This window comes from Liolophura sinensis, chromosome 6 (assembly GCF_032854445.1).
Source record: "Liolophura sinensis isolate JHLJ2023 chromosome 6, CUHK_Ljap_v2, whole genome shotgun sequence".
Lineage (NCBI taxonomy): Eukaryota > Metazoa > Mollusca > Polyplacophora > Chitonida > Chitonidae > Liolophura > Liolophura sinensis.
Genome location: NC_088300.1, coordinates 38,569,740 through 38,596,004, shown reverse-complemented (window position 1 = coordinate 38,596,004; position 26,265 = coordinate 38,569,740). Strand labels below are relative to the sequence as shown.

The following is a 26,265-nucleotide window of genomic DNA, read 5'->3' as shown; positions in this document are numbered from 1 at the left end:
TTTATGGGACAGGTAGTGTAAAGTGTTTGGGCAGACAGGTACTCAACCCTTAACCATCTCATTTGTCTAATGATTACTGAGGAACAAACATGTCTCCCTGACAAACATTCTTTACATGACTAGAGATCACCTGTGGTAGATTGCCTCATTTGTACAGCTAATTGACTTACAAGTTAATTACCTCGTCAATCATGTAAGCTCCCCCTGGTGAAATTTCTGAACTTTTTTGAAGTATGTGAATTATTAATCTTTCTCTTAAACTCTGACTCGAAACCATTTGGCAGACCTGATCGTTCAAAAAATATAATGATCTGAGAAGGGTTAATTGCCAGATATTTACCACACAGTCAGTTGTTTGTGTTGGTCTCTTGGTCTGACTGGTTTTCTGCACCCATTAACCCTACCACCATGTTGTGTGTTAAGAAATTGGGTGGTGGGGCGGGGGTGTGGTTGGAGAGGGCTTACACCTACGGGTAAAACCCCAATTCAAAAATAAGAGAGAGACAAGAAAAGAAAATAAAACAATATATTGTTTACTTACAGAAATTTTGCAGCTTGTTGGTTTGTTCTAACATTTCTTAGTGTCATTATGTAGCCATATGGTGAAATTTCACCCAACTTTTCCGCTCAGACTGCTGTGGTCATTGATTTGGAAGTCGCAAATTTAGCCCAGTCTTGTGACCCTTGGGCTCTTGACATGGGTGGATAATGATACAAATTTTAAAATAAGCCCACATGTTAGTTGCACTGGCTTGTATCTGATGGGGAAGGCCTGATCTGACACAGATAACCATGTGTGATGCAGGAGAAACAGCAGGGATGGAGAGAGAGCTGACCCATGGTCAATCAGGCTTGGGATCTAGGAACAGAAATGCCAGTCTGTTGAGTTCTTCTCTAGTGTAAGGGATAGCCTTGTGTCTGTCAGCAGTGGAGGGTCCCAGGCAGACATGGACAGTCCTAGACAAGGACAGGCCGAGGGAACCTGCCAGGGGTCTGTCATCGCCAGGCCAACTGCAAGACTGCTTGATGATGATCAGCATCTTCCACACCAGCCCCATCATTATTAGAAAGACGAGGGGTTAGCTTGTAAATAGCTTGATTCTCTCTCAGCCTCACACCATAAACACACGCCACCATTCTGTCCTTATTGCCAACTTGCCATTGTGTTTGTACATGTATTTAACATGCTCTTTTTGAATCTTTGTTTCTTGCTGGGGAAACCAAATCATGTCCACATTGCTTCAGGTTCAAGAGATTGTATTAACATTTCAGAGAAATCATTAGAGATAACTACCACACTATCACAACTACCACAACACTAAAATTTTGTCATGATTTAAACCCTGCCATTAGATGTTAAATACCATGATTTTTACTTGTGCACCAGGTAAGCTATATACCTGTACATTGTATCATTTCGGAGCATCTATTTAACTGTTCTTTTAAGTTTAAAGAAATTATACATTCGTATACAGTACTGCTGACAAGACCTTATTTCATTTTGGATATGTGAAGATGGAACTCTGGCCAATGTGATTTGAGTTAAAATGACCAGTTTAAAAGTGCACTGTGAAATATGATACTCATTTCCTCAGAAAGAGGTAAAAAAAAGACAGTGTGCACATAATCAGGAGATTGACTTAAAGCAAGCAGAAACCCAACCGGTGTTGAATAAATATGGGAAAATCATTGGTCATGATCAAAGGTTTTAAAGTCTTGGAGTCTGCTCTAGTTTCTGCCTCCCACCATAAAGTAGTGATAGGGTGAATCATCATGCAGTATTTAGAGAATAAGAGAGATGTTGGGGCAGTAGAGGAATGCTGGGGTCCCTGAAGTCAGCCCCTTGTTGACTAGGGTCAGTTTTGTCAGGGATTTGTTGAGCTTGGGGAGTTGTGTACACTGAAGGGTCTGTCCTTACAGACAGGGTGTGGGCTGAGGTGGCCCAGCTGACAACCCTACAGGGCCCTATTGAAGACTTCCTCTGTACAGAGCAGAAGATGACACATTGTCAACAGATCAGCAAGAAGAGGCCTTGGCACTACACACTGTCCTGTATAGGCCAGCTGGCTAGCCCATGACCTTCTGAATCACAATGTTGATTGAGAAAACAGCCTCTTAGGATAAAGTTATGGATCAAGTTAATTGATTCTCGCAAAATTATTTAGTGAGATATTTTTTACATGGCACAGTTGGTCGTCAAAATCAATAACTTTAGTAGTGGTCTTGCTTGTCTTGAGTTTTAATGACTTTGAAAACCTCTTTGGAATGGATCATTCTATTAGTTACAGTTACAGAAGTGTTCTATGTAATCCTATTTCTGCAGCTTAGAAATTCAGTTCTCTGAATGAGAAAATTTGAGGCCTGTGTAGAAACGCATTTGCATTATTGATGCCCTGAACGCCATGGTTATCCTCAAAGCTACATCTACCTCTTAGTATATATTGTAGTTTTGAACGAGGCATCACCTACACCCATCATCTTTCACCCTTCCCCTTCCTACAACCCCAGTTAGACATAAATTATAACGGTCTGGAAAAAGTGAAGAAGAAGGTTTGTCAAATTGGCATGGTATATAGTTTTGGTGACTCAATTCAGAGCTGTGGGGAGTCGCATGCGACCACTCATGTATAAAAAGGGTGTGTACAGTGTAGACAACCCTAAATTCATCATAATTATATGAATATTCCAAATGTAATAAATTAATTTAATTTTTTTTTAATTAAAAAATTAAGGACAGAAAAACTTTAATGTGTTCTATGCCCATTTATTCTACATAGAAATGGTTAGCAGTTTTAGCAGCTGGCTAATGACTTAAAAGTATTGTTTAAAAGACAGTGACAGATTGAACAGGTTAACTCTAAGCTTTTATATAAACTCATTTTTCCCCTCAGACATAACTATGCTGGCTTTGTACTGGTTTTTTTTTTAGCTGGTTCAGGTTTGTTCAGTTGATGCGATTATGCCGCCGTGGATGTGAGAGATCTGTCGTGGACGGCATTACAGCACAACATTGCGCGCTCCCAAGTGGGGAAAAGCCCTCAGGGATGTGAGGGTTCTACAATCGCAGCACTCCTTAAGCTTGTACCTCATACAATTCCTTCTGTTTACAGCAGACCACATTTTTCTGAATCCTTCCAGCAGAATGCTAGCTTGGCTTTGGTTGGGTATTAGACCTTGACAAAGTCATGACAGTCCCATCTCAGCCCTGGAATCCTAGCCAGCTCAGAGTGCGCCAATTATGCCAAATGACATATCGCAGTGATGAGAACTTTATAGGCTCAGCCATAAAACTAAAGTGCAGGGCTCTGGAGACCAAACCTTACTGTTATACATTATACAATGTCTGCCAGAAAATCAACTCATCTATTCCAAGAGATGAGTTATGGACGTCTGGCTTATATATAGACTTTACCTATGCTTGTATTTTGGGCATCATCCAGTGACAACAAATACAGAATCACCTACAAAAGTGTCAGAACTACTTGCAGACATAGATTTAGAATCTCACCAACAGATTTTTCAATTCCTTGAATGAATTTAATTTTGAAATCATTTTTCCTTTATTCAGTACCATTTGAATTTCATAAAACATAAACTGCTGAAAGAAAATTTATAATTTTTTGTTACCGAGGAAGATAATGGACATTTGAATAGGAAACTTTGCCTCAAATTTTGTTAAATTAAAAGTGCACAGTGTAAATGTTCTGCAAAAGTCTGATAGAGATGAGACTTTCAAACTTGTAAATGGTTATGTATAAAATTACCAATGCATGCATGTGCACTATACAACTTGACTGTAGACCATAAGGGTTGGGGTGTAACATAAATCTTCGCGTCAGAGAAAAGACATATTTTCTGGCAGCAGAGATAGTTTCAAGGGTCAGTGAATGTCAGAACATTATGAGGATATTCTTACCAGCAACGAGTTAACAAGATGCAAGTTTTTCTCCTGCATAGATATATCTTGTGGAGAAAAAGACTGCTAGGGCATGCTGTATCAGGATGAGTTGTGGAGTTTTCTGGTTTACTGTGCAGTAGAACTGAGCTTGTGAGACACGCCATGGCCCGCCAAAGGTGTTATGCCCGAGAGATTGCCTACAGGAATGTGCCCTAGAAATCACTCATAAAGGAATCACTTTTCTCTGCCATGGCATGTCTGACCACACATCTATCTGTGTGCACATAAAAAGGGAGTTAAAAAGGCATTGGGGCAAATTCCGTTTCAGCTTGTCTCAGGATGCAGTGTTTCACTAAATTCGTCTAAGCCTCGTTATGACTGTTTAATTTTATGCTATGTGTTATCTAAACTGTGAAAGAATGACATGCTTCAGATATATGTGGTAAAGTTCAAATTTATTATCATTGGAAGAAATGGACTAATTTTAATGATTATGGCTTAACACCATGTCAGCTGTATTAATTGGAAGATCATGCATTATTAACACATATTTGAAAATCGTTACATAACAAAATTAAATTAATAAAAGATTTGGTGCTTAGAAATTTAATTAGTGTAATAGACTAGAGCTAGAATTGGAGGCTAATTATCTTCCTGTCGTTGACTGGAGCCATACATTTCTGAAGGCCCAGCTCTCACATATTGGTAAGATTGTAGTTTTAACATCAACAAAATTCTGATGTGGGAATACCAGTCATATGTTACTGTTAATGTGCCAGATGTAATTTTTGTTGTGTAATGGTCACTCTGATCTTATTTTGAATTGATTTGAGCTTAAATTACCCTATAGAGGTGGTATAAATGTGCCGACACCATAAGAAAATCTTGAAAGGCTGGGTGTGGCTTGCAAGAATAAAATACGAAATGGGATATGGAAGGTAAGCCTGCTGTCATAATATTTATACATGAAATTATAGGAGAGTCTGAAGACAAACAGAATAACAGCAGTTCTGCCACAAACTTGTGATTTCCTTTGCGTCCTTAGAGAGGGGATACAGAGCTTACTTCTTATCCAAACAAAGACTTTTACAGATGCTTCAGCTAGTTAAGAATCCTTTAAAGTGGGTATTCTATGGAGAGGTTTGCAATAAGGTGCTATAGCTTGTACAAAAGTAACTTGTCAAGAGCAAGCCTTAATTAGGGACCCAAGGGGATGTTTATTTAATGTGTAGACCACAGTATTCTCTGAAACTTTAGAACTTTGTTAGAAATATGATACATGATTGAAGCCTGGATGTTTGTGTAGAGCTTACATTCTAGTTTGTTTATCTGTTGTATTTGCTCTCTTGGGTACCTGGCAGAATGTTGCAAAATAAAGGCAAATGTACATACACCTATATGTAGTTTATGTTGTGAAAGTGGTAGGGAAAGATACATAAATGCAGCAGTAAATGGCATTTACAATACAACCCAGAAGTATAAATATGCTCTCTGCACTTCAGAAATACATATTCTTCACAACGTAGGAACACATGTTCTGGATTTCTAAATCCTTCAAGCATAAATGAAAACAAAACTATTGGCTTACCCTCTCCTAAATGAACTAGCTGTAAGTTCTGTAAATTTTCAACTTTATCAAGAGTTAGGATTGGAGTCAGTGCATCAATAATTGGTTCAATCAGTTAACTCTTAACAACAGTTGCTCTAATAGTTCACCTAAGCATAAATCTTTGTATTATTTCATTCGTAGCAATGAGATCAAATATAGCAAGATTTGACTTGTATGGGGTTTCACACAGACGTAAGACTTAGCATTATACATAAACACATAGAAGGAAATGTTAACTGCCAAGGTTTCAAAGCTACTTAAAGCTATTAGCCTTCCAGTGAGCCATCAGGTCCTATAGTAAGAAGGAGTCCCAAATGACAGTTAGCCTCTGATTTATGGGGGATCACACTCATGCGAAATTGTATACCTCTGAGCTAGGGGGCAGAAGAACTAGGGGCTTGACACCTGACCTCTGCTGTTAGCTGGCTCCTCCAGACAGCAGCTGTGCCTGTGTGGGCCTTACCTGACCCCTCTCCCTCTCCATCCCCACACAGCCCCACCCTAATAACACTGACCCCAGACCACAGATCCTTTAGGCACTCCATGTTTCCTCCCCCCCCCCCCCCCGAAATTTATGTGTTGGCACAACCCCTTTGACACAGCCACTTTTATCTGTGACCAGTTGTAATTCTATTCCCACCTTTAATCCTGAAACTGTCATGGTTTTGCCCCATTTTAGCCCACTAAATCCACAATAGACATTGTGTGTGAATCATAGTCTGTTCCAATATATGACACTTTGGCTGCCAGATTGGGTGTCAAGTAAGGTGATGTGTGATAGTGAGAGAGGGAATGTATATATGACTTTTGATCGGATTAAATTTTGAAAGGTTCATGCTTTCAGTTTTAGTTAATAAGGTTCTTAGCTTAATGTATGTGCGAATAGGGCTCAATTTCTGAAGTAGCGACGCTTTATTTCTGGAATGGCGCCATGTTTTGGATGTAGCTTGGAGATAAACCACATCCTTTTCCAGCTGAATCAGGATTTCACATATCATTGGTTTTATGTGCATTAGTCTGTTGCATGCGAGCAGAAATCGCCTCTGTTCTGTAATTGTCAAGAATTAAATCTGTGCACATCTCCAAAATTGATAGCCGGCATCATGGACAAACCTTTCCTAAGGCAGCAATCGTTAGCTCAGTCTGGTGAGATTCTTCACATCTCACATGAGAACGGAAATTCTGATAGGACTGGACAGGCCTTCATTTACTGCATGTCCCCCCTGCTTTGATCTTCACTGACAGGGTTTCTCTATTCTTGTTGGATATTGTGCTCAGCTCCGCTTGTCCACTCACTTATGACCAGGCCTGGAGTGTGAGCCATAGGGACACTTCCTCCCTATCCAAGCTACATATTGGACATGGGTGATCAGATTAAAGCATTTGGACAAATGTCTATTGATGTGATGCCAATCTAATTATACTAGCTCGCCTCTCCTAATTTAGGGCCACAGTGGCTTTGTGTTGTTCAAACCTGGCAATAAACATTGATTCTTGACTCAACAGTTCCTCCAGCCGACTGGCAGATGGAAATTCTGTATAGGACCTAGATGTATTTCTTTGACTTAAACGTCTTTTGATTTCCTCTCATTGCCTATAAAATTAGATTTCACTTGCTCCTTCATTCAGCTGCTGTGGTATATGCGGTTGAGCTGTGAAAAGACAAATTACTGCTACTCTACTGCTTCTTAAAGGCACGTGCATCTATGGCGAGCTCTTCTGTGTGAGAAGGTAGTTATTATATGGCTGTTTGTTCATGGATCTCTTTCTTTCTGCTTTAGGCTACATCCATGCAGTCGGGTAGTTCATCCGCTACCATTGACATCAGATAGCTTCTTGATTTTTTCTCATTAAATGTAAACCCTTTTATACGACAGTCAGCGTCAGGGCATCATAAAAAAAGCTGTGGTAGTTTTGATAGACATTTTGTCAGCTAAACAGCTATAATTAATATGAGTGCTCTAGATGTTCAACTGTGTGTTTGGATCTCTGCTATAGTTGTTATGTAGATAGATAAGTCACATGGCTGATGACCTGAGTGATAACTACCCTAACCGCATAAGCTGTACCTATAAAACATGTGTAGCTAGCTCCCTGCCATACGAAGATACAGAGGATATACTACATCATGTTGGAAGTTTCATGCACAAGTTTGTTACCCTTACCATCAGAACCTCTATTCTGTGGCAGTGAACCTATGGGATGATACTTATCTAAGTGTATCTAAGTAGCAGTCAGGGGGAGTAGATTCTGAACCCTGTCAGAGATGTTTCCTGCTTGGTTAAAGACTCTCTCCCTTAAGGCTGTATCTCTAGTGGCATGTGAGCCAGCACCCCAGGGCTAAGGCACCCCATGTTGTTGTTCCCCCCCCCCCCCCCCTTTTGTTTTCTCTCTGACCAGTCTAAGAAATGAGACCAGTGCTATCAGCAGTTTTGATCAGTGCCATGGGAGGGGATGGCCTGTCCCAGGGAGCTTTACCCCCAGGAGAGTGGCTCAGTCTGAATAGAGCAGTGGACCCCATCCATCATTTGATAGCAGTCTGAGTCAAGCTGGTCCATTCATGGACGTGGGGCAAGGCTTTGTGAGAGGGGTAGGGCAGCAGGCATTAGCCATAGAGAATAACCAGCCCTTTATCCATTAGAACCAGCTGGTTTGCTGGCCATGCAGTCCTAACTGCTTGTCTTTACCTATGCTGATGCTATGACACAAAATACCTGAAATTGAGAAATTAACCAAATTATTGATGACTGCCATAGAAAATACCTGACAAGTTTTGCATGTGTACCAACAATACAAGTAGGTACAAAAAGGTAAAACAATTCTGTCTGGTGACTACACATTCTCTGGATTGAAAAATGTTTATTTCAGCGACATTTTTTTGCAGCAATAAGCAGTCCAATTTGTCTTGATTATGTGAAGCTGCATATACTGTTTCAGGCAAAATCTTGTTAAGTGACCTTAGCCTGGTTTTCTGTACTAGAAGACCGGAGCATAACGTACATGATTGATGGCTGTGATGGTCCGTCCTAACGAGCCGCTGATTAGACCCCCTCTAATTACCTGACCCCAGACTCACCCGGCCTGGCTTACATCTCTACCTGTCTCTCACCTGCCCAGAAGCTTGTTAAGCCTGATGTTGTGTTACCTGGACTATTTCCTTCCTCCCACTGTCTCATCATCTTCATTTTACTTAATTAATAGTCAAACTGAGGTATAAATCATTGAATAATGAGAAATGGGATGTAACTACCTAAATTTTCTTCATGGCCAGTGTGTTTATAGACTTGGGCGGGGATAATGGATTTACTCCTGCAGTGATGATTTTAACTGACACAGCTTGACAAATGATGTGAGACTGTCTGTATGTACTTTAAATAGTAGTGCCCTTAGGAATTTCATGATAATTTTTTAAATTTGATTACTTAGACTTTGTGTGATATGGTTTGGACTTGGGTGAAGGAGGTTGCATTATACCATGTTGTGACCTCTGGTGATATTCTCACAGACATAGCCGGTGGACCAGCAAGCGTGCATATTATTTATTTATTTATTTATTTATTTGATTGGTGTTTTACGCCGTGCTCAAGAATATTTCATTTATACGATGGCGGCCAGCATTACAGTGGGAGGAAACCGGCTAGAGCCCGGGAGAAACCCATAACCATTCGCAGGTTGCTAACAGACCTTCCCACGTACGGCTGGAGAGGAAGCCAGCATGAGCTGGACTTGAACTCACAGCGACTGCATTGGTGAGAGACTCCTGGGTCATTACGCTGCCATGCATATTAAATCTTCCCATTATAAAATAATTATGTACCTATCTGCATGATGATTTGTGGACTTCATGTTTGAACTGCAAGTGGGCTAATTTTTCTGACATACCACTACCCAAGGTTCATAGTGCAATATTGCCAACCTGTTTATTTATTAAAATAAAACATCCATAAGAAACATTGTTTTATTTTAATAAAATTTTGAACAAGCGTGTTTATATATAGTTTCTGAAATGGAACTGTAAAGGAAAAATTATGTATTTCTCTTCAGAGGTTTCTCATATTATTCCAAAATGCACAGCAGATAACCTGCCAGTGAGGGAAGAGATTTGGAAGTTACAGGACTGGTCAGTCTTGGCAGAGATTCAGTGTGACGGGTAGAAAGGTTATAGGTAGGAGTCACTGGCCCGAGGGTCTCTGATCTCAGCAGGGTGGGGACATGGTACCAAGCAATCCTGATGATCCACCCTGGAAACCCTTATCCATACCAGATACCCACACCATCTCTGTTGGAGAGCAACTTAACCTGGTGTGTCTAATCCAGTTAACTTAATTGAACCTCCTGTAGAAAAGGTTTCTAAGGTCCCTTCTCCAAGGTACCCTTGAACTTTGTTGTTTGGAATTCCCGATAGAGAAAACTTCATCCAGCAGCAGTTCAGAGCTGCACTGGTAATTTGTAAGGCATTGGTATTGCATTCTATCATGCATCTGATTTATGATACATGTGAAACATAAAAAAAAAAAATGGGTGTTTGCATATAATAAACTAATTAGCAAAGAGTAAATATGGTGTCATGTTAAATTACTTTTTTCAACTGTTTGAAAGCATATGTGAAATACTTTTGGATTTCATCGTACTGATGGGTAAACTTCAGGAAGTCAGAATGTTGGTTAGGGATATGGATCTAAGGATGAGAGATTATAGCTTAACACCTAGTGGGTGATATTTCAGCCATGTAACGGTGATGGATTAATGAACTTATATCTGACCAATGCGGTCGCTGTGAGTTCAAGACCAGCTCATGCTGGCTTCCTCTACGGCCGTACGTGGGAAGGTCTGCCAGCAACCTGCGGATGGTCGTGGGTTTCCGCCGGGCTCTGCCCGGTTTCCACCCACCATAATGCTGGCCGCCGTCGTATAAGTGAAATATTCTTGAGTACGGCGTAAAACACCAATCAAAAAAAAAAAAAAAAAAAAAAACTTATATCTGCACATATACTTCATACGTTTATCACATGCCATTGCAATTTTTCACCAGTGAGACATCATGGTGCTTTCAATTAGACCTGGGAACTTGCAAGTGTTTGCAGGGGGTTAACCAGAAATGTGAAATCTCTCCCATGTTCAAAATGCTGAAAACTGGGCATCCAAATAGCACCAGTTTTCTATTTCACCCATCCAGTTTGATGGATGGATGGGTAGCTGACTAACCCTATGGGTGTTTAGAACTTGTGGACATTGCCCAGCTGTTGGAGAGTATCTTGAACTTGTTATGTTAAACTATTTACTGGGCTTTTGAAAAATACACTGGCAGGTTGTTTGTCTGTTTTCATCTATCTTAGGTCCTAGCGAAATACACTGGCAGGTTGTTCATCTGTTTTCATCTATCCCAGGTCCTAGCGAAATACACTGGCAGGTTGTTCATCTGTTTTCATCTATCCCAGGTCCTAGCGAAATACACTGGCAGGTTGTTCATCTGTTTTCATCTATCCCAGGTCCTAGCTTTAGGTTAATACACACAGAGCATTGGCTGAGATAAATCAAGCCATCATCAATCTTGCGGACATTACTGACCTGTCATCTAACAATAGAAACAGTACCATTGATTTGATCCTGTGACTCTGTCATGAAAAATGTCTCGCATACATGTATGAACAAGTTACAGTTTGAGCATATAGACCAATGGTATTTTGGTCACGCATATACCACTGGTAAGTACCTATAATAGCCTGGAAGGCCAAGGCCCTGCCAGCAACACAGAAATACAGGGTATTATTAATATAAGGGAGTAAAAGTTAACATTGTGGGAAATGAAAGCCTGTATAATGAGGGAAACTTTGTGGACATTTCTCTGGTTGACAGAATGATGGATGACCTCAGCTTTAAATATGAAAAGCTGAGCAGCTGTCGGAGAGTGTCAAACCCCTTATATCCTCTGGGCCATTCCCTGGGGCAAAGGTCCACTGGTTCTCTAGGCTAACCTTCCCAGACCTGCCAGTCACCTGCCCTGAAACACACCTGAGCACTCCTGTTAAACCCTATACCTGTTCAAACCTGACAACTCTTCAATAAAAAAATTAATTTCTTCTGTGATTTTTTTTTTTTGTTTACATGACTTATCAAATTTCTGTAAGCCCGAGGAAAAAGTTGTAGGAAGACTACTGGAGTAAATATTTAGTTTAAGTGGTTCTGACCCGATGGACTTACGGAGACTTGTGTTTACTAGCATTACTCCTGTTAACAGGTACATCAGTAGGGACTCTCCTAATGGGCCTGACAACTCTAAATATTTAAACAGTATTACCTTTGATATATATTACCATGTAAACCTTCAGTGTGTGTACATATCTCTTTAACATCTATTAATTTAATACTCTCTTCAGACCAGCTTTAGATGACCAGGATAATCTAATGTGCTATTTGATAATTGGACATGTTTGTGCCTTCTTGCACGGCATTATGATTTCTTCCAGTCTCCGGAGTTCAAATAGTTTCGCACAATTCCTTTGAAGTACTGTTGTTAAAAAAAGTAAATAAACTATGAAAGAAAAGAATGGTCATACAAAAGAATGATCTGGTTGAGACTTAAGTAATTTAATGTTACCCATTTTGTTGTAGTTGTAGTACATTAAGAGTAGAACATTATTCAGGTTGGCTGTCAGGATGACTGTGGTAGCTAGTGTAAACTTGATCATTTCCTGATCGAGGAAGCATCTATAATGGTGTAAGGCTGTACGCTGAGGAAGAAAGATTGTCTGGCCCAATCCTATCTCATCTGTGATTGATACTAAATGTCAATGGATGGTACTTAGATGAGTCTTAAGAGAAAAACCTGCACAGTCCCAAGCCATTGCTTCCAGAGACTCCCTTAGCTTCATCTACTCGCCTGTTTATACAATCTGTTAAAGTCCCTTATATAAGCAAATTAGACATGCTTATACCGGACTTGGTTTATACAGACATTTTCTGATGGCTTCCAAGAAGACCACACAGAGGTGCACTGCAGGACCATTCTGTAGTACAAGTGCAGCTACTTAGGAAGTTCCTGCTTGTCATGACAAGACCTATGACTTGCCTACATGTACAGATCAGGCAGGCCCCTGTGTCTGCCTGCTCTAACCCACCAGTGTGTCTGGCACTTGTGGGGATAATGGCCTGCTAGGTTACTTCAGGACTTGACAAGGTTATGTGGCAGGCAATGTCAAGGACACAGGAACACACTTGACACAAAAGTTATGAGTGCAATGTGAACTCCAGGATTTTTTGAAGATTGTGTTAGAAATGTTCAATTGTATACCTCATACTTCATATCATTTACCTCATATCGTTAACCAGTACATTGTTCTATGAACCAAGCAGATGTATCCTTCTACATGGTTGATTAGACGAAATAAAAATTTTTTCATGAACATGAGAAACATGTTGCAAAAGGTTAGCCCATGTATGTGTTGTGCTTGGAAAGGAGTATGGTTGTGTTGTTCGTATGTTGAGGGTAGCATTGTCCATTGGGCTAACCTTTAAATAGAAGAAGGCCTGCCGTCAGTCTCCTACCCGCCTAAGACAAGTGGTTGCATCTGTAACCTGTCCACAATGACATATCACACTTAGGAAGGCACTTCTACCGTAAACGATCCCAAACACAAAGGAAGACCTCCCCTCACCATTCAGTTTGTGTGCATTTCATCAAGCAAACCATTGTAATTGTCTTCATTCTGTATTTATTGATATACAGAAGTGTATTATTGGAAGTTTTACACTCTAAGAACTCTAAGAAAGGGGTTTCTAAGGACTATTAGTCCTGTTATATGTGTCCAAACAAATCAGAAACATGAAACTAATATGAGTCATAAAATCATAAATCATTCATGATTCAGTGATAAAATTGAAATTAAAATGGATTATAAAAAATCAAGGTACCATGTGTTTCAAAATTCAAACAGTGAAGTCCTTATTATAACTTGCACATTTAATGCTTGAGTTTTCTTAATGTTTGTGTAGTGTGTAATGTGTATAGTGAACCCCTCATGAATGATGGTTGTAGAATGTAAGGCTGCTGATTTTTATACCTTTGCAATGTTCATAAAGAATGTGAGAAATATTTTTATGATACATACTGTATATCATGTCTGAGGTCGTAAAAAATACATCAATGATTTAGCAACTGTAAAATGGTGACTGCAGCCATCGTATATACATGGAGGTTTTAACTAAGAAATTGACTGCCTGAGTCACATTCTCGCATTCTCTCAAGAAGAAGATCAGTTACCTCTCATATAAACAGTTAGAGTTAGGGACAAGCTCCTTAATCATGCATGGCCAGATAAATGAATGGTGTTGATCTGGCGATGTTTATGGCCTCTGTTACATGGTGGTAATGGCTTTATAAGAACGGCCTCAGTCTAAAGCTACCAGATAATTGCTCATTCAGGGTATGTGTTCACAGGTGTGACCTAACTATAAAATGCCACATCAAAAGCCGAGAGAAATGCGTCCCCTGTTTTACACTGAATGATAAGATAGTTTTTGTGCCTTATTAAGAGGCCGTGTGTTACTTCAAGCATTGCATCTCACTGAAGAGCTGTCAGTTTTACATGCTTGACTATGGAAGTTAATCTACTGTGAACAATAAAGCTGGGGGCAAGTTCTAAATTGAATTTTATCGCCAGTCTTTCTCTCTTTTTTTTTTTTATTGTGTGTTTCCTATGTGCTTTTGTACGCTTTCACGTTTACACTTGTCGAGAGTGTATGACTTCAATCACAGAGTCAGATCATCAGGCAGAGGGGGCTTCATAAGCGATGTTCACTGCGGGCGGGGGGGGGGGAGGTGATCACAAAAACAGTTTGTGACATAATTTACATTATGTCTAGGCTGTGGACTAAATTGTTTGTTGGTGTTGGGACAGAGTTAATGAAACATTATGAAGGAGCATGACTGCTGCACACAGAGAGTTTTCCCTACAGCTGGGATGAATTTGGTGTGCCTCTTACTTAAAACATTTACACAGAGTAGTTGATGATGTAATGAATTGATTGGCTGAAAGCTGTCTGCCATTGACAAAAAACGCCGTTCAAGCATGTCACTTGGAGAGACAGCCATCATACTTTTGTGCAACAGATAATTAAAATCTCACTCCTGCTACACAAAAAGATCATGATAGTGACAAAAACGACCTGGTGCTGTTCAAAGTTGTCTCTTTAAGAAGGTACGGACTTGATTAGGTTTGACAGTTTAGGTAAATGGTTGGCATGTTTGACAGTCCTGATATATCTTCCCTAGTGTCTGGCAGGAATTGTTGGTTGAACCAATCTAGACATATATACAGCAGAGCCTGTCATGTCAATTATCTCCACTAATTAATTGGACTTCATAAAAATTGTGGTTATTTTGTTTTTGCCAAGTACATGTGTACCAGCTTGTGACTGATGTTTGGATTGCTCTTGTTCTACAATGTCTGGCAAAGATGTCATGGTAGAAAAAAAATCACCCATATGTGCATGTTTCTTGTATCATGTACTTGAATGCTGCAGATAAAAGGAATCTCATCATACTGTTACATTTAGTTGTCTTAAAGAATTTGCTTTCCCAATTTCTCAATCTGTTGATTTCACTTCTATGTAACTGTATGGGTGGAATTTAATAAACATGTAGTAAATGGGAAAGTCTGTCGGCAACCTGCGGATGGTCATGGGTTTCCCGCCATAATGCTGGCCGCCGTCATATAAGTGAAATATTCTTGAGTACCTTGCGTGAAACACCAATCAAATAAAAAAATAAAATAAATAATAAACATGAAGATATTTAACACAATGGTAACTGGTTACATGTTGGCCATTTGTTCCATGTCTGATTAGTGAGTGAGAAATATTGTTTCTTTGTAAATGTTAGAAAATTGTTTCCAACTCATTGTCTAGAGTGAAGCAGTTAAATTTGAAGTTTATTTGATAGCCTTTGTTCCCAAGAACCGTATAAGTGGATCATGTTTGTCTGTTAGCACAGATATCTTTATGCTGTAGCACATTATGTTTAATTCTAGCAGGACATTAGCTGAAGATTTACAAGCCTGTCTAGCATCCAATCAAAATTTTATCATGTGTCTGGGGTGAAATAATACTTCAGCATTTAAAAAATGAGCGAAATATAAAACCAAGGCGTGACATCCTGAGAAAGATGTAATGGTGTCTTACAATAAATATCTGGTGTGCTAGGCAATCAAATAGCGGACACATTGTGGCCATGCTGAAATGGAGACCTGCGAAGGGGAGTGAAGTCGCTGATTTATCCAGACAGGCAGAGAATAAAGCAGGCTTAAGGTGGGAGAGGTGTTGCGTGGGGATAGCGGGTGTGAAGTTAAACTTTGCTCACGTCAGCACTATTTAATCCAACAGACTACTGAGCTGCAATCAAAACCTTAAAGTCGCAGTGGCAGCTTAAATTTGTTTCCATTAGATCGCATGATTCAACGTGAGAGAAATCCCTCTCAGTAGTAAATTTACATTCAAGCATTTATTACGGTCCTCTTGTTCGAAGTCGCCGGATCATAACTCGTCTTCTGACTCATGCAGATGCTTGTAAAACATACTTTATGCTCAAACTGCGCTGAAATATTTTGAGATCGGGGACATTTTTAGGGTGTAATTAAGTGAGCTGGGGGGATGGGGGAGAGGTGAAGATGCTGCAATATTGGAAGCTCTAGTGGGTAAAGTCCTTCTTCCAGCTTGCATGTCAGCATAGTGATTAATTGATGTAGTGCGTGCGATAGTTGATGCAGTGCATGCGTTCAGTTTCCCATGCGCACTTGCACGTCGGGGTGTTATAGAGAACCACCGTGCCATATATGGACTACACTCTGATAGTGTCTGACTTTATTGAACGACTATCGTATATTAGTCTCTGAGGTATTTATCAGGAGTTATTGAGCACCAATTTAACAGCTATCTCTCTCTCTCTCTCTCTCTCTCTCTCTCTCTCTCTCTCTCTCATATGTAGGAATGTAATATATGCAATGTACCATCTTCACATATTGATTTTATAAATGTACAATTAATGCCAGTGTCTGATTTACAATGCTCTGGAGTGTTCAGTAAATAATTTCAAACTGTGAAGATATCATTGTTCTGCGTGTGTTAAAAGCTGCCCGTGATGGCACCAATATAAAACATAAAGCATTTATATATTTGCCAGCTAACTTAGCATGACCATGACCCTGCATAACGACATCAAACAACCGTCATTATGCCTGTTGTAAAGACATGTTCCATCTGATGAAAATTGTATTCAGAGGACATGTGTCCACGTCACCTCTTCAGCAGGAATTTTTTCTCTTGAATGCCTGTTTTGATGCCTATTGATTCAGGTGGTTATGCGCTTTACTATAAATCATGCATAGCCGGGAATATTATAGTTACCAGCTTTGGGAATGCTGTAGATGCATGTTTGTTTGTTACTATGATTAGTATGGAAGTATGTGCACATCATGGAATATAACGAACAAGTAAACGGTGTTTAGCTGCGAAAAAAACGCCTTTATTGAATGACTGTTGCTCGGTCAGATTTTTGGCATCCTATCTGACAACATGGGCCATTCAGCTGAAGAGGGAGCACAGTGTAATACATCGGATTTTTGGGGTGGGCCAGGGGATGTCACAACTATTGCAAATTTGCAATTTTTTTTAATATAAGGCGCTATCTTTTAGAGAGATGTGCATGCTCTTGAGGAACACTGTGATAACCTTGTAGAAATTGTCAGACCATCAGTATCCATAATTCTTCCATAATTTCCAGCACATAAGTGGCTGTCTAGACTTTCATATTTCTCAGGGTTGTACATGGGATTTCCACTCTGTTCCAACTGTGTCAATAGGTGTAATATTAGAGGATTCTGTACACAGTGGACTGGATTTATCACCTGTGTACCTGGGTTGTTAGCTGGACTCACCTGGACAGGTAGAGGCTTACCAGCTATTTACCTTGTCACATCAAACACAATGCCAGCTCACAGCTTTGTTTATAAAGCACTTAAGGTCCACTGAAATATAATATAGCTGGTCAGAGTTAATATATTGAGGTATCTTTTATGAAGTTACCCCTTTAGGAGGGAATTAGGTGTAAATAAACAGCACTTTTCTTTGTCCCCCACATCTATTCGCATAACTCATGTCCCCTGAAGTCTTTACAATCATGCTTTCCTCATCCATATATACTGTTCAGTACCAGTTAGGAAATTCCACACAAGTTCCTTTTTATTTGCAAGCCATGGAGTCCTGGATGTTTTCACTGGTGTATCAGCTCGCATTGCCCACTTGTTATCATTTATTAGCTGTCAGTGTATGGCATAATCAAAGCGCTCTAGTTTCAAAACTATTGTTACCAAACGTAATTTAATTTGGAGAGGACGGCTTTGATGTGAAATGGATGTAGATTCAGTTGACTCCAACTAAAAATGTTTCCCTCTGACATGAGAAGGACAAACAAGTGACTAGCTTTTGTAGGGAATGGCCAGAAATTGAGTGATTAGGGCGGGCTGTGTTAGAGAGCAATCTAACAGAGTGTTCCAATTGTATAATGGGATGTTCAGGGGGCAAATCTGTTGCTGCTGCCCGGATTTGGTTGACCTTTTAGTGCCATGTAATAACATGTTTGATTTCCCTAGGCCTTGTGAAGTGTTATTAGCTACGGCTGTTTTACACACCCAGGGTTCTTTATGCCACCAGATCTGCCAGACTAACAAATATGTCTGCTAGATGACCAAGCTTTCATCTAGCCTATTTGCGTGTTCCCAAGTTGGTCTAACTGGTTGCCAGTGCATGATCCGGTATGGCCTTTTACACTTGTATATTACACGCATAGGGACCGAGGGCTGGTTCATGTTCTATTCCCTTAGAGCAGACTTTACTTTTCACTTCCAAATAAATTTGTCTTCAGTAAGTCGTTTTGTTTCATTCACATATTGGTAATGCTATCTTGTTAAGTTGATTTATTTGATTGGTGTTTTACGCCGTACTCAAGAATATTTCACTTATACAACGACAGCCAGCATTATGGTGGGTGGAAACCAGGCACAGCCCGGGGGAAACCCACGACCATCATTTTAAGTTGAGTTCACAATTAAGTTTGATTTTCTTGAGTGACGTAAATAAAAATTAAATAAATAAATATATAATAAATAGATATAATTCATACAGAAGTTTTAAATGTTTCTTCCACCTCTCAGGAAACATTAAAATGAGTTATAGTAATAGTCTGAAAAGCCTCTTATTTATTTATTTGTTTATTTATTTGATTGGTGTTTTAAGGCATACTCAGAATATTTCACTTATATGACGGCGGCCAGCATTATGGTGGGAGGAAATCGGGCAGAGTGCAGGGAAAACCCACGACCATCCGCAGGTTGCTGGAAGACTTTCCAACATACGGCCGGAGAGGAAGCCAGCATGAGCTGGACTTGAACTCACAGTGACTGCATTGGTGAGAGACTGCTGGGTCATCATGCTGTGCTAGCTTGCTAACCAACAGAGCCACAGAGGCTCCCGAAAAGCCTCTTTATTCTAGTTACAAGGTTTATGTATATATATTAATTCATTAATAAACAGACATCTATTGCCTCGATCTGATGGGTGCGAGAAAAAATTGCTTTAATTGTGTGGATTGACCTGAAGTCTTCAGCCCTAATCTAGATTAATTTAGAATGTGATAACAATACAGACAGAACATACCCTTCCAAATAATGTATAAAAAGTGCCCTTGTTAGACCAAAAAATGCCAAAATTGAAACTGCCCTATTGGATCAATAATAGGTACCTGCCCTTGCAACACTTTAATTAGGGCCTGACTGGTAAACCATATAATTTTATCTGAAAGCCTGTTTTTAAGGAGTTTTCAGTTCATTTGGATGCATTGAGCCCAGTTAATTTCTCCAATAGAATTCTTTGTGAATGGACTCTCACTTCAAAATGTCAAAGTTTATACAATTATTTGGTTAATTCTTTGTATATTCTCTTATAAAAACTTTGCGTACATCTTGGTTTCAGGGATTGATGAGACGGCAGAAGTCCAGCTTAGACGACCCAAAACAAAAGCCGAACTCGTACCCGGCACAGAGATGATGTTGCGATGTCATGTGACTGGAAATCCCGAGCCCTCATATTTATGGTATCGTAATAAGTTCAGGTGAGGAGATTCTCTGTTCGGTGTTTTTCCCGTCTGCACACCTTGACTATGCTTGAATTACAGTCAAAAGAAAACGTAAAACATATAGGATTCTCCTGTGTGCCACCTTCTGAACTAAGTGTACAGGTAATTGATTAGATCAGTGTACTCATTTCATCAATTCCATTCATGTGAAATTGGATTTATTACCAAAAGGCAATGTTTTATGAAAAAATCTAGAGTTTCTGTGAAATTTTGAGAGTTGTAGACCAGCTCAGATTTTTTCATGTCAGTCAAAAGTTGGCGATGGCAATGTTTTTACTATTTTTATAAGCACAGCTAGAAACATAATGGTTTATTTTCATTTTGTTGTAGGTCTTTTTAGTTTTATTTAACTCTTTAAACTCATTTGGTGTGTATGTCCTGTTTGTCTTAGATTCATTTCACTGCGGTTTATTTAGTGTGGACAAAATCTAGTATATGAAGCTGCTTTGGTCTTCTTTTAGAGGCATTCTATGCCAGTGTGCTGAAATGTAGGGAAAACAAAAAGTGGACTTTCCTCTGACAATAGGCCCACTATTTCAGTCTTATGTATTTAAAGACATTCCTTGTGAAAAACAATTAGCATTTTAGAAGCTAAAAGTGTGAATGTCGATAAAAAAAAAGCACAACCAGTCATTCATCAACACCTGAGCTAAATTTAAATAGAAGCCACAGTGTAGATATAATGAAGGGTTGCAGTGTCTTAAGGTGCAGACAATGTAACAGTTTACACCTAGGTTCTGTCAAACAGCTTGCTGCACACCCCATGACAGGTTGAGATGTTTGCATTTAATTTATTGTTTGGAAGGACAAAAGAAAACTCTCACATCAAAGCATTGCAGAAAAGCCGATCGTTTTACCATCCCCTTGAAGTGTGCATGTATATTACTTCATCAAAGCAAAGTAAATGTAAGATAATTATTTCTTTATAGAATGACAAATTACTAATTTGGGGCCTGAGGAAAGGCCCCAGAAATGAAATATAATATAATGTATTCAGTAAATGCTGAGCTCAGTTTTTTTTAAGATTGATCAGTGCATATCTTGTTAATTTTAGAATAGTTCAACTAATTGCCTTTGGAGAACTATCAGCATCACCTGTGCACATACCATTCAAAATTGGCAATAAAGTGCCTAAAATCTATAAAGCAGATCACATTATAACATTTTCAAACTTTACAATAATGTGAACACTGTAAATAGCACATGTAAGAGTCTGATACTTACTAAAAGGCACTAATTTTGGCTATTTTCAGTAAATACAGACACATTGATCTGATTAGAAAATATGGATTTTTTTTTTTACCTAAATCCCTGGTATAGCCTCTTCAATAAGATGTGAACAACATGGTTACAGGTTGCGGGCCAAACAAGGCTATCCCAAGGTGTTGACAGTGGGCGACATTTTACCCCAGATATTTGTGTCTAGTCTTTGTTTGTCTACGGCTTTGTGTATAGTACCTGTAAATGTAAGATAACCTGCTCACAGATAAACAACCCCAGGTCTGTGTCAGTCTCTACGACACACCTGGTCAGTGAAAGTTTACATACCTGGGATAAACAATGCACTGCCACACACGCTAATGTAATCACCATTCGGTGTTATTTCAGGCAATAGTAATAACTTCTTTCTGTTTCTCTTTCATCTAATTTTCTGTCAATTCTGAGTTTTGTGTAAACGCTTTGTCCTACCTTCACTTTTTTCATGTACACATTTTCACACATGCGTGAAAGATGGTTTGTGATAATAGTTTTTGATGTAACTTTGATGTGGTTGATGTTAGGTACACATACGAAGCGTGTACTGAGCTGTCATCATGGGCGTAAAAATCTCCACCACAGGTGTACACATATAACCTTCTTCTCACGTGAAATACCTCGACGTTACATCCCAGGCTTATTTACATAAGTCGTATAAATATTTGGATGCTGTCATTGAAAACAGCTAAACTGTGTGTAACAAAGTCGAGAAGCAGTTTACAGGAGTTAGTTTGTAATTTCCTATGATTACAACAGGTGAGATTTCACTGTCTTTTTCTTTTTTTCGAGGATGCACTGGTATGTCAAAGTTGCCAAGCTCACCACATGTTTTTCGCCAGTTTGAAATGACATTTCATTTCTTTGTGTGTTCCCACACTAGCTGTACCGTTGAGCCCATTTTGGATGCATTACAGTTTAAGTGGGTTAAAATCCAGATATGCTTGTGAACCAGGTGCAAGTAAGCTACACCTATCTGCTTCACAATTGTATTTAATCTCTCAAGCATTTTTAAGAATTTAAAAATCAGTCAAGAGATAAATCTGCATGCTGTCAGCAAAAATGGGGAGTGGAATGTATTTTTTGCTGTCAGTTTTGTCAGCCGTCTAAAGTGATGCAAAGTGACTTTTGTGTCAGATTGCAAAACAATGAAGATGCATGTTTAGGGGAAGAACGTACGTCACTTTATAATGGAGCCAGTTTTCTGCATGTCTATGCCGAAGGCCTATCTGACTCTTTATATGACCAGTAACATGTAGATCAGGGCTGATATGATGGTTTGTGGGTTATGTTTGGTTGGCTGTGGTGAGCACTCGTGTACAGTTACTCAATGTAACTTCTCTGTGAGATATTTTAATAAGGAGAATATGAATGAGTGCTGGAGTCAGAGGTCAAGCTTCAGAGGTCACCTGTCTCCTAACTTCCATAAATTACTGCTTGTATGTTCAAAGGTAGTTGTAATGTTTTATGGGGTGTGATATTTCTGGTTTTCAGTGTTAATAAAAAATATCATGATCTGAGCCATATTTTGTCTCAGACTGTCAGTTATGATCATATGTAATAGGTTATTTTGTGAACATGTCACTAGAAATCAGATGTCAAATTGCTCCATCATAGATGATACTGACAAAGAAATTTATAATATATATCTTCAGGCTGAAGTAGTTGTACACTATGGTTGTGTTTTGCCAGAGCAGGAAAAGATTATTGTAATGAAAATAATTGAATATCTGATCATTGGCTCAGTTCCAAACCATGGCTGTATTTTTGTCCCAAACTCAGACTTACACTTTCGAAAAACTAAAAGTGTCCAAAACAACAACAAAAAAAATTTTAAAACTCCTGATTAATACATAATATAGTTTTACAGTGTTGTTTTCAAGATGTGTACTTGGTATTCCTTTAGACAGCAATTTGTTTTTTTTTTTGGGGTTTGTTGTTTTTTTTTAATTCTAACTTTTGATGACTTTAATTAATGTTTCAGAATATTTCCGAATGACCGCATAAAAATCCTGGACGAGGGAAGTAGGTTACGAATTACAGAGTTATCTGCGCGGAACAATGGCGTCTACTCCTGCCGTGCGGAGAATGTGGCTGGTCCACGCGACAGCTCCGTCAATCTGCTCCTGAATCTTAAAGGTGAGTCTTAAAGCTGCGGTTTGCCTGTTTTACTTTGGAATAACAAGAAAGCCAACAAGGATAACTTTACGGAAAAATGTGCCGTAATACTGATACACTAATAGCTTCAGTATAGACATGACATCCCACAAAAAGTTGATGTCGTCTGACATGCAGGACCAGCACTATGTCACGCAGGACCGGCATTATGTGAATGGTCTCATGTTAAAATATGTCAAAAAGTTACTGACCGACCAACAAACAGACAAACACAGATTTGTTTGTGTAGTGTAGAATGTTAAGGATTCCAACAAGCAAGGCAATATTGTCCTGGCCTATCATTGTCTTTTCTGGCAACATTTTATTTTTTTGACAGGCATTAGTACACATGTACCTTACTCCATAAAGCTTATAAACTATGCAAGAGATAATTAAAGTTGCTGTCAGTGGCAAACACAGTTATCAGTCATCTGTGATCTTGATGTAAAATCTTCATATTTCTCCAGCAGGCATGGATATAACTCCTACGCCATCACAGGTTTTATGTAGAATTGTTACACAAAGATTTGTGGGAGATCGCATCCCATATGTAATCAGATACCTGTGTTTTATTATTCAGTGATGTCCCATTACCTCACATATCGCCTTTGATGTTAATTAGCCACAGGATCGAGGGAATAGATTAACAGTGGACTGAAATTGTTTAAGTAACACATAATTAACCCTTGGATGTGTGTGGATGGTTTAATTAGGAAGTGTAAAATTACAACCAGAGCTTCAGATGGACTTATTTCGTGTATCATTGCACCAAATGCAGTGTATGCAACAACTACCTAAAGCAAATGTGCACAGCCTTAACACTTCTGAGTGAGGAGTTTGCAGGAAACTGCTAAATAGTCTCATGAAATTCCTATCACAGAGAAAGTCAAAATGATTACCAAGCATACATTCCCAGTCCTACTTCATGTACGTCATTTAGGTGCATAATGTTTTTCCTGCAGTGTGATAGACTGTGTTATGATTATTTTCATGTAAGACATCTCAAAACTTTGTGCCACATGACACGAAATTATTCCTGTTTTAAAGGATTCTCCTACCTCTGTAGCATTTTCTAAAGGGTGTACTGCGAGTTCTCTTGTTTTCTCATCAGTTACAATAGTGACAGTCACATATGTAAACTGTAGGTGTTGTATGATTTCATGGGATGATTAGTGGGTGAAAAATCACATGAAGTTATCGGTGGTTTACTGTAAATCACATATAGTGTGACATGATTTTTCACTGACTTAGTACAGCAGAGTGACTTGTTGGGTAAAAATTTTCACTAAATTACGTATAATTTTACTTTAAGTGAACTTTCATGGATTACATCATGACATAGATAACACCTGTCCAAAAGGTAAATAAATAAGAATAATTGACTGTTCATGCAAATGAGGTCAGATTTGTCTGTAGGTATACTGTGTGCATGTCACACACTTTCTTATACACTTTCTCCCTCCCTGCCTCTCATATCACCATTACCATGCGTCTGTCCATTACAACAGCCCTCTGACAATATCCATTAAACCCCAAGCACTCACTCACTCACTCACTCTGACAGTATCTACCCAGCTGTAATGACTTTTACGTGGTTCGAGCCAGTCAGCAGTTGTGTTGAGGTAAAGCCACAACCGTATGAACCACAAGTACGGTACATTTCTTTCTGCTACAGCCAGTGATTACTTCAAACTTGCCCTGATTTACGTCTAAGTGGCAGTGTAATCACTCACTGAAACTTGAAATATCAGAAGTAACTTCAAAGCTGTGAGCAGACCATTTGTTTGATTGCCTTTCTTATTAGTCAGTTAAATTTAAGATACGTAGGGGGAGAGGTGTTGAAAAACCTTGTGTTAAATTGATTGTGGAACAAAGTTTGCAGTAAAACACGCCGAAACTTTTGGAGAACCACAAAATATTTTCGTTAATTGCACCATAATGGATTTGTTAGCTGCAGCAAGCCATTTTTGTTGGTCAAATTGTTGACATCCTACCTTTTACTCAAGAATATTTCTCACCATACTCAAGAATATTTCACTTATTCGAACACGGGAGGAAACCGGGCAGAGACCGAGGAAAACCCACAACCATCTGCAGGTTGCTGGAAGACCTTCCCACTTATGGCTGGAGGGGAAGCCAGCAGGAGCTGGATTTGAACTTACAGTGACTGCTTTGGTGAGAGGCTTCTAAGTCATTACGCTGCGCTAGCGCGCTAGCCACACATGCCCATATATGAAGCAGTTGTTCCACCAGGACTGAAACAAACCAGGTTAAAATCTGTTGAAATCCTCTAAACCCCTACTTGATCTAGAGCTGGTGATCTTTTAAATCTTTCAACATTGTAGTAATTACCTCATCTTGAGCTCTGTACCGCCCTTGACTGAAATAATTATGCTGAGTTGTTTTTGTTTTGTTGTTGTTGTTTTTTTTTCTGGTACCTGGCCTAATACTAAGTTTACTAGTTGATGTGTTATTGTAAAGGTGCCGAGGTGCTACTTCTAGGTGCTACTTCTAGGTGCTACTTCTAGGTGCTTTCATTGGGATTTGCTCTGAGGTTTTGTCTTGGGGCTTAGCTGCCCATCTTTTGGCCACTGACCAACATGTGTTCATTAGAGAACCCACCCAAACACTCTGCTTGTTTTTTTTTAGGGGGGGGGGGGTGTATCTTAATGAGGATGCCCCACTAAGAGTGTACCCACATTTGCACTGTAGGTTGCAGTCAGGTTGAGGGGGAGGGGGTACTGAGGCATAAGAATAGTGAGAAGACAAGGGCTATCCAAATCAGTTTTGCAAACTTTGAAGTTACAGAGGTTGCCAGGTTGAAGTTGGTGCTCAGCCCATGCATACAGAAATGTTACATTGCATTAGATTATTCACTAGTATATATAGACTGTCTAGTGCCAAGTCGAACATCAACTGTAAAAAAGGCAAGACAAAAGCAAAAGTAGGGTTTGATCTATCTGAAAAAAAATGATCACCATTTCAGAATTAATGGCTGTATTTATATTCAAGAGCCAGTTGTCTGGAGCATTTGTATTGAACAGTTTCCAAGTTCTCAGTTGAATACTGTCCAATAATCTGAACAATTTTCCCAATAAATTCCTCTGTGTGATCTGATATAAAATGAATTTGCTGCTTAAAGTTCTTAACAGTAGGTTTTAT

General features: G+C 39.2%; 1 protein-coding gene across 1 annotated transcript in view; it reads left to right on the top strand.

Moving 5' to 3' along the window:
- The window catches only part of LOC135467178 (inactive tyrosine-protein kinase 7-like), a 90,985-nt gene that overhangs the window by 29,885 nt on the left and 34,835 nt on the right, over positions 1–26,265 (top strand). Inside the window, exons 3-4 of the mRNA XM_064744944.1 lie at positions 19,530–19,668; positions 22,931–23,085. Coding sequence (XP_064601014.1) covers positions 19,530–19,668; positions 22,931–23,085 — 294 coding nt within the window. The remainder of the gene's footprint in view (positions 1–19,529; positions 19,669–22,930; positions 23,086–26,265) is intronic.